This window comes from Siphateles boraxobius, unplaced genomic scaffold (assembly GCF_051911475.1).
Source record: "Siphateles boraxobius isolate OS27281-9 unplaced genomic scaffold, OSU_SipBor_1 82, whole genome shotgun sequence".
Classification (NCBI taxonomy): Eukaryota; Metazoa; Chordata; class Actinopteri; order Cypriniformes; family Leuciscidae; genus Siphateles; species Siphateles boraxobius.
In genome coordinates this window covers 887,501-900,682 of record NW_027509211.1, presented here as the reverse complement: position 1 = coordinate 900,682, position 13,182 = coordinate 887,501, and the positions used below count along the sequence as shown (strand labels likewise).

Below are 13,182 nucleotides of genomic sequence, written 5' to 3'. Positions count from 1 at the left end.
ACAACACAAACTTCTTTCACATATAAAAGCTCTCCGACTCTTGTCACGCCACTGACCGACGCACGTTTGCGTTGCGTGCTGAGAGTGTGTGAGGCGACCAGCAGTATATTGAAGTGTGTGTGAGAGATCTCCATCATGGCTGTGGATGGTAAAGACCAGAGTCATTTGGTGAGTGTTTCTTCGATCTTTCTGTGTTTTGCCCCAATAGCCCCTGCTGGTAGAAGTTGTAACTACACCACCTGTCTACTGGTTTAGCTGAGTACAAGTGTTATCAAGAGATGTGAAAATGAAGAAGAGATGGTGATAAATAGCATTGCAGCAACAGAAACTGTATTACATGTATTTAATAATATTCACTGAATGCATATGAAAGATTAATATGCAATAAAACAAAATAAATATCATGAACTAACGAAATTGTGACATAGTACTAAGTCATATTTATGAGTTTAAAGTCGAAATTATGACATACTAAGTTGACTAAAAAAATGATGACATTAAAATTTTGAAATACTGTCACAAATATTGCATACTAGTACTAAAATGATGACATACTAATCCATAATTATGAAAGATCTAAATCTTGACTAAATTGAAATGATGACTTAAAAACAACGATGACATTTAAAAGTCAAAATTCTGACAAATCATAATTACATAAAAAGTCAAAAATATGACTTGTCAAAATATAGGCTACAACATAAAAAAGTTGAAATTATTAAGTCATTACGTCATATTTCTTAGATGAAGTCAAAATTATGACATTAAAAGGCGAAATATAGGCCTACCACATTAAAAGTTGTGGTATTCATACTGTCCCATGTATTACATGAAATTTCAAAATCATGATTTAAAAAACAATGACATAAAAATTTCATATTCATTTATTAGATAAAAAGTAAAAATATAATGAGATGAAAAGGTGATGAAATGCTGCATTATCAGTGATGAAATGAAGGATATTTTAAGAGTAAAGAAGGTGACAGAGAAGCTGGTGTAATGAGTTCATATAGAGAATAATATTATAAATGAAGAAGAGACGGTGATAAATAGCCCTGCATCCGCAGAAACTGCTATTGCCAACTCCAGAAGTGTGTTTAAAACACCAACATTAAATAAATACACAAGAGAGCAACACAATGGTCAAAAGCATTTGCAAAGACGTTACAGACGCTGGCTTTATTTCTAGAAATAAATGTAATAGTCAAAGCTATTATATGTTTTATCAGTAATGTAACATGGGTCATATTAATAATAACCACGACAGAGATACATCATCTGTGCTATTATTGGCACACATCTGTTATAAGTTTCTGAAATAAATCCAGATGGTCAATGATGAATAACATTAATGTGCATCAATAATCACATAAATGTGTTTTGTATGTAAAATAAGACACATTTTTATAATTTAGCCATGCTCTCACAGCCACAGACTATGAGTAGTGCAATAATATCAAACCCTAACGTTAATAATAGCAAATATAAACATTTAAAACCTAGACTGGACTAGGCTAGTATTTTCAATTAGCAAAACAAACAATAGGGGTTGGCAATATGACAAAATATGATGAGAAATTTGATATCAAAATATGCAATTTGTACTGGAAATAATGGTGTTACTATAACAACAGCAAATAAAAAGAAATCACAATTCTCGATACCAATTTCAAGTAACATTAGGCCTATGTAGCAAAAATTGAATAGTTAGCCTAACTAACCTTAAAGCTGTTAGGTCTCTTTCGCGGTTTATTGGATTTTCAATAATAGGCCTAGCACACACACACACACACACACACACACACACACACACAAACATACACACACACCAGCACTTATTTTCTCATTAAACCTCTTTTTTTATCGCTTTAACGTGTCAATAACTCTAAGCAGTCCCGCAAACATTACTGTGTGGAAATAATACCGCGACACAAACGATGGATCCACAATTTACATCGTCGCCACAATATATCGTCATATCGCTCAGCCCACTGATCTATAGACCGTATGTGGCCCCGCCCCTTTTCAGCGCTGCACTCGTTGTCTTTTGTCTTCCGAAGATCTTGCCTATTTATAAATGAACGGCTCATTTTCAAATCTTCCCGGTCTACTGACATTTGTTAAGACATCTGCTTTAAACATTACAATCCTCATGATAACTTTCGTTAACTTTACATCAAGTATATCCACTTTAAAAGCTGGACAGCAATCCCATAGAAATAAACAGAGCGACCGCAAAACGGAAGTTCAAGGACAATATTTTAAAGATGGCTGCGCCCTCGTTTCTCTGGTGCATAAGGTCTATATATAATGACTGGATAGCTCATGACGTTCTAAACTGCCATCAGGCAGTGAAGCCACCGGAAGTGTTCGAGCGGCCATCTTACGATTCCCTACCAGCAGAGGCTCCAGCGGCCGTTATACAGAGATCGGTAGCTCCGACGTGCAGCTTACAAGTCTAAAATGACGTTCACAAAAGGATGACGCGCGGTTTAATTTACCACACACACGGTGCGTTCTATTATTTATCCGTGTCGGAGTTTCGACTAGGAAGACAGACGTTGCATAGCAACACGCACCAACACGCCCCCTTTCCTCGGATTTCCCAGATCGTACGTCGGAGATCCGTGAGGACACCGAGCAAGAATTCCGATACGGAATCCAAGATGGCTGCGCCCTGTGTGACTTGAATGGTTTTTGCACCGCTTTGGTTGTTTAAATGACGATTTTAATCACTGGTATTACTGCAATACCTTACTGCGTCCGTATCACTGCATGTGGGTATGGGAATCGGTTTTGTTGTGAGAGCAATATTGAATGAAGCCTCGTTTCAAATGGGTGTTACTAACGTGGCTAACAGAAGATAAACTAAAACATGAAATAAAGGGAACATTTTAGAAGTTCAAATGGCTGCGTTTTGATAAGCGCCTGGTACTCGGGCAGTGCTACCACAGCAACAGCTTTCTGGGTGGCGTCCATGTGTTTTCTCCGACTCGGACGCGCAGAACCTACCAGAACGCTTGAAGTGTGGAAGTGACGTCATATCCGAGGGCCGAGTCGGTTCGTTGACAATAATAGAACGCAGCAACACCATAGACTGTAAAAAAAGATGGACGACGCCCCTTCGCTCTCTTCCATTGGCGAGAAGTGAAGCCGCCATTGTCCCGATATGGCGATATGTCCACTCTCGCCGAAATCAATCGCAAACACACGCCTCTGCTGCAGAACAACCCATTATGTCGGTGTGAAATAATTAATTATAGAAATTTAGATATTACATTTAAAGCTCCAATCTCCTCAGTCCTCCAAAGATCCCGAAAAAAAGTCTGTTGTTGCTTCAGTGACTATTTCGCTCAGAGAACCTGTCAATCACAGCTGTCAATCATGTACGCCACAGCGCCGTTTTTATAGCATCAAATAACTAACTAAAAACAAACTTATTTTAAAAACAAACACTTGAAATTACATCAGTGTGATGAAAACTACAGTATATTACAGAAACTATCTTTGGAAAAAAGATATGTGAAGTGTAATTTAATTGTTTATTTGGTCTCACGTCCCGTTGAATAACACGGGGAGGCGGGGTTTATGAGCTATACTAGGACCGGTCACCGGGGGGCGATCGAGACTCTTTGGCTTCACTTTTCAGGGCTTGTGCGGCACGCTTGAGCAACACACACACACAGAAGCACGCGTGACGCTCGCGTAGGTTTCAGCAAAGCCGTCTAAGGAAAGCCTGGCCACTCCTTATTAAGTCCTATTGTACCGAATTTTGGTTGTAGTTCCACCAGAGTTCCACTGGGGGGCGATCGTCCGAGTGCAAAATGAATGGGAGTCTATGGAGCTAGACGGCTAAATTTGTCTCTTTTACCCGATTGCCGTTGAGAAATCTCAGATTTGAATGTAGGTTTTGCAAGTTCAACATGGGTTATAGGTCCAAAGTTAAATGAACAAGTACTTATGTCCTTTCGATTTCTTACAGGTTGAGTTGTGGTTGCCCATAACGCGCTAGCATTCTGCTAATGGACTTTGATTGGTCAGTGAAGGACTGATTACGTCCAGAGATACCGCTCGATGGCATCGTGGCATCCGAAGTGTTTTCGGCGTGGTCTTTTAAAACAACAAAACAAAAACTCTTCTAGCACGGGTATTTACCTGTGTCAGCGGTGTTGTCGATGTAAGTTCTCTGGTCGTACGATGTGTATGACGTCATTGACATTTTAAAAGACTTTTTAAAGCAAATAAGTGACTCTAAAAAATCTAACACCCAGAAATCTGTAATTTCTTTGCATCTCCTTTCGAAAACAACATTCAAATTACTAGACAAAAAATTATATCCTGAGAAAAGTGGATTTTTAGGGGTATATCTCCATAGACTTCCATTCATTCTGCACTCGTCCTGTGAGCGCCCTCATATGGAGCCAGAGTGGAACTGCAACCAGTTCAGAACCCGGAAGTTTAATGCCAGTGAAACTTCTCCCCATATTAGACATTCTCTGGTTTCAGTCTCTGCTGCCACGATATGAGGACATGATGAACTTCCAGAGCCGATCTGAGAGTCACTTCATGAGCATTTTACCGTTTCATTTGAGAAAAACTATCGTAATATCATACACATACAACAACTCAAAGGTCTTCACGGCAACCCGTCAAAATATAAGTTCGGTTTATCTTGAAGAAATTGACTGAAATAATTATATTAGCCTACTGTTGTACAGTAGATTTAGCTACATCTTAATGTAATGCAATTTTTAATAAGCAGGAAATAATTTCGACTTTAAACAAATATCCATTTAAATGCTTAGGGTGTTTGCGTTGTAAGAATGTACACGGAGACTTTAGATTTTAAAACGGTGTCTCCTTAGGCAATGTTTTCTCTATCAAATCATACTATTTCCTATTGATTCAATAGAACGCGTGAGGTCACCAGGGAATACCAATATGGCGGCGCAGTGGTTTCACTGTTTATGATGTCATGAGCTATCCAGTCATTCTATATGGATCTGTCTCGGTTATTTAATTATTTTAACTGAATGCATCGATATGAAAGATTAATCTGCAAAATGACAACATAAATAATATCACGGACAAACTTACTTTATTTACTGACAGACTCTCCTCAGCACAGCCGTGATGACGTGAATGCGTTTCCCGCGCGTGCGTTACGCTGTTAGCGTACAGACTCAAGCACGTGTACGTAGGTTACGTAACGTGAACGTAACTCTGGAGAGATTTAAAACAGGCTCAGAAGAGGCAGACGTTGCCGAACTAATCGGTTTCTCTGCGAGATTTTAGGTGGGTTCACTAAGACAGTATGAGGACAAATCATTTATCCACAGAAGTGAGGCAAACCTGACAAAACAACCACATGATCTGTGAAAAACACCAGTCAAGTCAAGCCACTGTTTATTTCTATAGCACTTTATACAATACAGATAGTTTCAAAGCAGCTTTACAGTAATAACAGGAAAATAATGTTCAATGGTGCAAACAGAGTTCAGATGAGCTATAGTAAAACTGGTTATTTGGTATGAGCCACAGGACACCCTAAAAATACTAAACAAAATGACTCGTAGCCTACATTAATTTATTATGGTAACAACAATGGTAGTTTTAAGTAAACTCTGGATATGTACATTAGTTTGTTTGAGTAATAGTAGCTACTTCACTACTAAAGTAATATGTTTGGCAATTTGTATATGTGTGATCTGTTCTACTTGTATTTTCAAGGTAATTTGAAAGGTAAAATTACATTTACATTTACAAGGTAAAAAACAATAAAATTGTGACAGAATGGTAATTTTGGGTGACTATCCCTCTCAGACACAAACTTTGAACTATAGTAATGTGTTTTTATAATAACTATCCATTGTTATTTATGTCAAGTGTGAACATGGTTCATGATTATTAGCCTAAACATCACTATATTCGAATGCCAAACCACTGAAAATATTCAGGGGACATGTTTCAAGATATTGGTTTGCTTCAACATCTGCAGTGTCTGAGAGTTTAACATAGTCAGAACAAAGAAGATTTTTTGACAGGTTTCTCTGCAGAGTTTTTGCATCAAAAATACAAAAAAATCTCTACTGTCTCCTGTTTTCAAAAATCAATGTGTGTGTGTTTATAAGAAAAAGTATAGAAATTGTGTAATTTTTCAACTCTTAAATACTTAAATGTGGATACTTTTGAAATCAGAATCAAGAATCCTTTCATAGTTTTACATCTGCCCAGGGTTACAGTGCTTAAAGTGCTTGAATTTGATTTTCTGAATTTAAGTCCTGGAAAAACCTTGAAAACAGACTGTTTTTTTTTTTTTTTTTTTTTAAAGATACTTGAAAGGTGCTTGAATTATTATTATTAATAATAATAATAATAATAAAAACAATCTTTTCACACAAAATTTTGCGTAATAAAAGCAAACTAATAAAATACGTAAAAAATATTAAAGATATTGTTTGATAAGTGCTGATTGTAGTCCTTGAAAAACTACTCCCAAAAAGTAGTGCTTGAAAAGTGCTGGAAATGCATTTTACAGAATCTGTACGAACCCTGTCTGGGTTTTAGTAAAAATTGTATTTAGTAAAAATAAGAAGGTGATTTCAAGGCATTTAATGTAAGTTCTGTTTCTCAGTACTTAGAGTTTTTACAGCCCTGAATCTCTATCTGTGTCTGTCCTGTAGGAACAAGGCATTCACACAAACCATGCAGGCCGACTTCACAGAGACCGTCGTCCCCGAACATCCCTATCTGAACTCAGTCCGTGTCACCAGTGTGGAGGTCAGTGAGTCTCTATATACTCACTATATACTCAGTACTCACTATATACTCACTATATACTTAGTACTCACAATATACACTCACTACATACTCAAGAGTACTTACTATATACTCAATATACTTACTATATACTCAGGACTTACTATATACACTCACTACATACTCAGAGTACTCACTATATACACACACTATATACCCAGAACTCACTATATACTCAGTACTCACTATATACCCACTTTATACTCAGTACTCACTATATACCCACTATATACTCAGTACTCACTATATACCCACTTTATACTCAGTACTCACTATATACTCACTATATACTTAGTACTCACTATATACACTCACAACATACTCAAGAGTACTTACTATATACTCAATATACTTACTATATACTCAGGACTTACTATATACACTCACTACATACTCAGAGTACTCACTATATACACACACACTATATACCCAGTACTCACTATATACTCAGTACTCAGTATATACCCACTTTATACTCAGTACTCACTATATACCCACTATATACTCAGTACTCACTATATACCCACTATATACTCAGTATTCACTATATACTCACTATATACTCAGTACTCACTATATACTCACCATATACTCAGTACTCACTATATTCACTCACTACATACTCAAGAGTACTTACTATAGCCTATACTCAATATACTTACTATATACTCTGTACTCACTATATACACTCACTACATACTCAGAGTACTCACTATATACACACACTATATACCCAGTACTCACTATATACTCACTATATACACAGTACTCACTATATACTCAGTATTCACTATATACTCACTATATACTCAGTACTCACTATATACTCTGTGCTCACTGTATACTCAGTACTCACTATATACTCACTATATATTCAGTACTCACTGTATACTCAGTGCTCAGTATATACTCACTATATACTCAGTACTCACTATATACCCAGTACTCACTATATACTCACTATATACACAATACTCACTATATACTCAGTACTCACTATATACTCCCTTTATACCCTGTACTCACTATATACTCACTATATACTCAGTACTCACTATATACTCAGTACCGGTACTCACTATATACACTCACTATATACTCAGAGGACTCACTGTATACTCACTATATACTCAGAGTACTCACACTATACTGCAACACTCAAGCGTTTAAAGTAGAAACTAACACTTGTGTTGCTCACTTTAGTCTCTTGTGAGCACTGGTCTGGGCTTTATGGGTAATGCAGTCTGAGTCTATGGAGTCTGCAGGTGTGAACTGAAGCATTATGGGTAATGTATTTCCTCTCTGTAGTGTGGGTCACACACTTTCAGCGGCTCTTCGTGACGTTGGTCGGAGCGGACTGGATCTTCCTCATGATCCTGGGCTTCATCATGGCAGTGCTCAGTTTCGTCATGGATCTCTTCGTCACACTCTTAACAGACGGTGAGTGTATGACATTAACCCTCATCCTTCCCTCGCACTTTATAACAAGTCTTTATCTCGTGGGTCAAAATCACCAGGAGCCCTAAAATTATACCTGCATTTTTTTAGAGATTTTATTATTTAAAAAAAAAAAATTATTTACCTTTAAATTGCTAGATTTTATCAATAAATAATAAATAAATAATAATTTAAGCACATTCCTCACATTCTTTCGATTTAAATTCAAAATAATTCACAATTTCATGCATAAACATTTTAATTCAGCTCTAAATATCTTACATTGGGGGTCTATGACCTCTTGAGGAAAATAAATAATATATCATGATATTCATGACTCTAGATGGGTATTATAGCTCTATATGAAGAAAATGAGCTGTTCCTCTGGGTCCTAAAGCCAGTTTCTCTTCAGAATGCATTCAGATACACATGTAGACATTACAAAATAATTTTTTGGTAAAGTTTAAAAAGTAGAAAAAGGTAAAAAGTAGCCTTTTTAGTTTGTAGTTTGAGCATTTTTAGGTTTTTCTATGTGTACTGAAGCATTCCTCATATCACATTCCTAAGGGAGTCAGATTGATAACCCTAACCCTAACCCTAACCCTAACTCGAGAGGGAAGGATTTGTTACTCTTCTAAATTTCAACCACAAAACTCCTCAAATCTATAATTTCTTTTGAGTGTATTCGAGTGCGACAAAAGACCTGGGGTCTTGGACCCCTCTGATGAACACTAATCTAAAAAAGATTATATTTAAAAAAATATTTTAGGATCAAGAGCATTTCTTTCCCAAACTTTAATGCTTAAAAATCTAATTCCTCTGTCTGTCTCTGTAGCGCACCGGTGGATCTACGATATCTCGGACAGTCATGTTTTCCTGCAGTATTTCGCATGGGTCGCTTATTCCATGATCCTCATGTGTTTCGCGGCAGGATTCGCGAGCATTGTATCGCCTCAGGCTGTTGGTGAGACACACACACACACACACACACACACACACACACACACACACACACACACACACACACACACACACACACACACACACACACACACACACACACACACACACTCACTCCATCATTATATTTAAAACTAAACATAATTTGTGAGTTTTTCTGATAGCGTTCACAGGAATTTAATGAGGACATTTGAGCTGAGAAACAAGTGATGAACTCTTTCTATAATTCTTCATAACTCATGATTGATGTGTGTGTGTGTCTGTGTGTTTTAGGATCAGGTATTCCTGAGATGAAGACAGCTCTGAGAGGAGTCGTGCTGCCGGAGTATCTCACATTCAGAACACTAGTGTCCAAAGTCATCAGTCTGACCTGTGTGCTTGGAAGTGAATTACCTGTGGGCAAAGAGGTGAACACACACACACACACACACACACACACACAAACAGGCGCACACATCTTTGTGGGGACTCTCCATAGGCGTAATGGTTTTTATACTTTACAAACTGTATATTCTGTCCCCTTACACTGCCCCTATCCCTAAACCTACCCATCACACACACACACACACACACACACACACACACACACACACACACACACACACACACACACACACACACACACACACACACACACACACACACACACACACACACACACACACTGCCCCTATCCCTAAACCTACCCGTCACAGGAGACATTCTGCATTTTTACATTTTCAAAAAACATTACTTAGTATGATTTATACACTGTTTTCCTCATGGGGACCGCTACTCAACAACAAAAAAAAGCATTATTTTTAGTTTTCTTTATGTGTCTGGCTTTACAGGGTTTATTTTCAGGTGAGCTTGTTGTGATGTTGTGTGTGTGTGTGTGTGTGTGTGTGTGTGTGTGTGTGTGTGTGTGTGTGTGTGTGTGTGTGTGTGTGTGTGTGTGTGTGTGTGTGTGTGTGTGTGTGTGTGTGTTCTGTAGGGTCCGTTCGTGCACATCGGCAGTATGTGTGCTGTTCTTCTCTGCAAGTTCATGTCGCTCTTCAGTGGCATTTATAAGGTATTTAAAACATTATTATAGCATTCAATACAGTATATCTACCCAACACAGATCTGTGCTCTGTGATTTGTTTTGAATTTTGAAATGTATTGTTGTGAAAAGGTGTTAAAGCCCTTTTTACCGCTATCAAATCTTTAAGTAATGATCATAAATTAGGTGTCATTCGAAAGCTTAAACACTCAAAATGCATACTTTTAAAACAATTTTGAAATTGGACCCTGCGTTACCATAGAATAGCTACTTAACATTTTTAAGCAGTCAATTTTTGTGATATCAACTTCAAATTTGGGACACAGTTTGGTTAGACACGTGGCTTTGATTTTATAGCCATTTTAGAGGCCAAATTATTTTTTAAATATATTTTGTATAAAATAAAAAATATTTAGTTATGTATTTTAGTTAAGTTTACAGTAAACTTAAATTTTGATAACTTTTTTGCTTTTTTTCTTTAAAAAAAAACTAAGCTTAGCTCTGTATTCCAAAGCGTCATGATTTTGCTGTTTTTTTGCTGTTGTTTTTTTAAATGTCATAATCATTTGTTAACAATCAAGTATTCATTACGTTTTGGGTTACTTGACTGTAACCCTGTTCCCTGAAAAAGCAGATGCTGCGCCGATCAGTGCATTGGGAGCGTCTTTAACGTGACCAGCTGTGAATATGTGTGAAACACGTCAATGAAATTGACCAGGAACTTTTATAGCCTCGGGCGGTGACATCCCGCCCTATCAGTAGATGAGCCACAGCTGCAGCGACAGGTCTTTTGACAAGTCCTGGGATGTCTTCAGCACAGCAATACAGCGCAGCACAGGTTACGCATTTCAGGAAACAGGGTACAGTCAAGTAACCCGAGACCCACGTGCCGGGCTTGGAGGTGTCTGGGCCCCTTACGGTTGTGTATTGTGTGCTCACAAGAACACAAGAAGGTCTCAGGCTTGAGCTTGTGATGTCGACTCAAGGACGTGAGTGCCTAGAGTGGCATGAACATCCAAACTATAAATCTTATGAATGTATGCGGAGAGGACCAGCCCGCCACATCACACACATGCTACAGGCGTGGCAAGCCGATAAAGCGGCCACATAAACCCTGAGAGTGGCAGGGCATGTGCCTGCTGATAATGTTTTTTCTGCAGGGAGTCCAGAACTGAAGGAATCTGGCAGTTAACTGGTTTATGTGCAGTGCACCACCCTTCAAAGACACCCCATTTACTGGAATAACATCCTCTAGTGGAGGGAGCCCTAGCACTGAGAATGGTCTCTATGATATCAGCTGAAGACCCAGTGTCCCTCAGTTGGTACCCTTCCGGGGCCCAGCATGAATCATCCACAACTCGGGCTGGGTATATTGTTCCCTGCGTTTGAGACTGTAGGTCCCTCCTGTTCGATATCACCCAGTGCGAGCCGACGAGGAGAGATATTATTTCCGAGAACAAAACTCTGTTCAGCCATCAAGGCGCTATCTGTAAGAGCCAAGACCCTTGATGACGGACCTTGGCCAGGACTCCTTAGGGTATAAATCGTCCTAAAGGAGAGGAACTTGTCCTGACGCTAAAGCAGAGCCTGTTTAGAAGGCGCGAACACAGTCCGCCTGACGATTTCTGTAGGCAACTACCATAGTATTGTCCACCTGCGCTAGGACATGATCTCCCCAGATCCCTTGGGCTGGACGGCCACGTAAGACCGCTACTCAGCCCGACAGAGAAGCGTCTGTCGTTAGCATTCTGTGACGGGAAGACGCTCCTAGACTGGGACCCAAGGCAAGGAACCGGGGTCTGAACCAAGTAGAAAGGAAACGAAGCCGCAGCGCGTAATCCTTACCATAAACATGGATTTTAGAAAGTGCAAGAAGCGTTCAGCGCTTGTCCTTATTTTCCTTTAGGGATTGTATAGATGAAATCCCTCGGTTTTGAGGCACAACTGAAGTGGTCTCATGTGCAAAAGGCCCAGAGGGATCACTGTGGACGCAGCTGCCATGAGCCCTATCTAATGTCCTGACCTAGCCAGATGTTGCTTAGCGTGTTTAAAATGGTCTTGACACTAGCGGGAGACAGATGTGCCCCTGATGGAGACAGAGTCCCATTTAACCCCCAAGCACATTACCCTCTGGGCAGGAGAGAGAATGCTCTTCTCAGCCCCAGAGAGAGAAGATGAGCGGGCATCAATCTCGATGTCGAAGCACAAGCTCTTGAGACTGAACCAGTATCAGCCAGTCGTCTATGTAACATGGCTAGGTCGAATGGAGGGACCAGATGTTGGTAAGCTTCGCCCCCAAAAGCAAAGGAACTTCCTGTGTTGTGGCAATATTTCTATGTGAAAATATGTCTCTTCTTGATAGTTAGCATCTTGAACTTGAGCGTTCTGACGGAACGGTTCAAGCCTCAAAGATCTAAAAACAGACGCAGTCCCCCATTTATTTCTTCTTTTGGGACAGCAGAAGCGCTTACTCCTGTGTCACGGTAGTGGGAACCACGCTGTTAAAACGAGGAGGGCAACGTATTCCTTTTTACTGTCTGTCTTTAAGACTCAAAGAGTCTTGGCACGATAGTCTAATAAGTTGACGTCGAGGGCACAAAGACGCATGAAGAATACGTTTTTCCCCATGAAGGAGTGAACGTCATGAAGATCCTCAAGGAGTCTGGCTGTAATCTGGCCACCTCGAGTAACCTCTCACACTCTTCATCATAACGAGAGAAGTGCTCGGAGGCGGCACTCTCAAAGCCCATCCACTTTTTAGATGGCTTTTTCAATATATAATTCCTAAGAATCTCTCCCATCTGAGGCAGCATCATATAATGCTGCCTTCACATCTGCACTCACACATGTTCACCGCTGGTCACGTTAAAGACGCTCCCAATGTGCTGATCAGCGCAGCATCGATTGGAGCTTTTCAAAGGGAACTTCAATGAGCTCATTGTTTC

The 13,182-nt window shown here is 39.3% G+C and overlaps 1 protein-coding gene across 2 annotated transcripts in view; it reads left to right on the top strand.

Moving 5' to 3' along the window:
• Positions 1-13,182, top strand: part of clcn2c (chloride channel 2c) — a 66,148-nt gene continuing 52,966 nt past the window's right edge. Inside the window, exons 1-6 of one of the 2 annotated variants that reach the window (XM_077221420.1) lie at positions 1-168; positions 6,684-6,780; positions 8,128-8,259; positions 9,092-9,220; positions 9,490-9,623; positions 10,190-10,267. In XM_077221420.1, coding sequence (XP_077077535.1) covers positions 136-168; positions 6,684-6,780; positions 8,128-8,259; positions 9,092-9,220; positions 9,490-9,623; positions 10,190-10,267 — 603 coding nt within the window. In that variant the 5' untranslated portion in view covers positions 1-135. The remainder of the gene's footprint in view (positions 169-6,683; positions 6,781-8,127; positions 8,260-9,091; positions 9,221-9,489; positions 9,624-10,189; positions 10,268-13,182) is intronic. The other variant, XM_077221421.1, reaches the window with a different exon arrangement.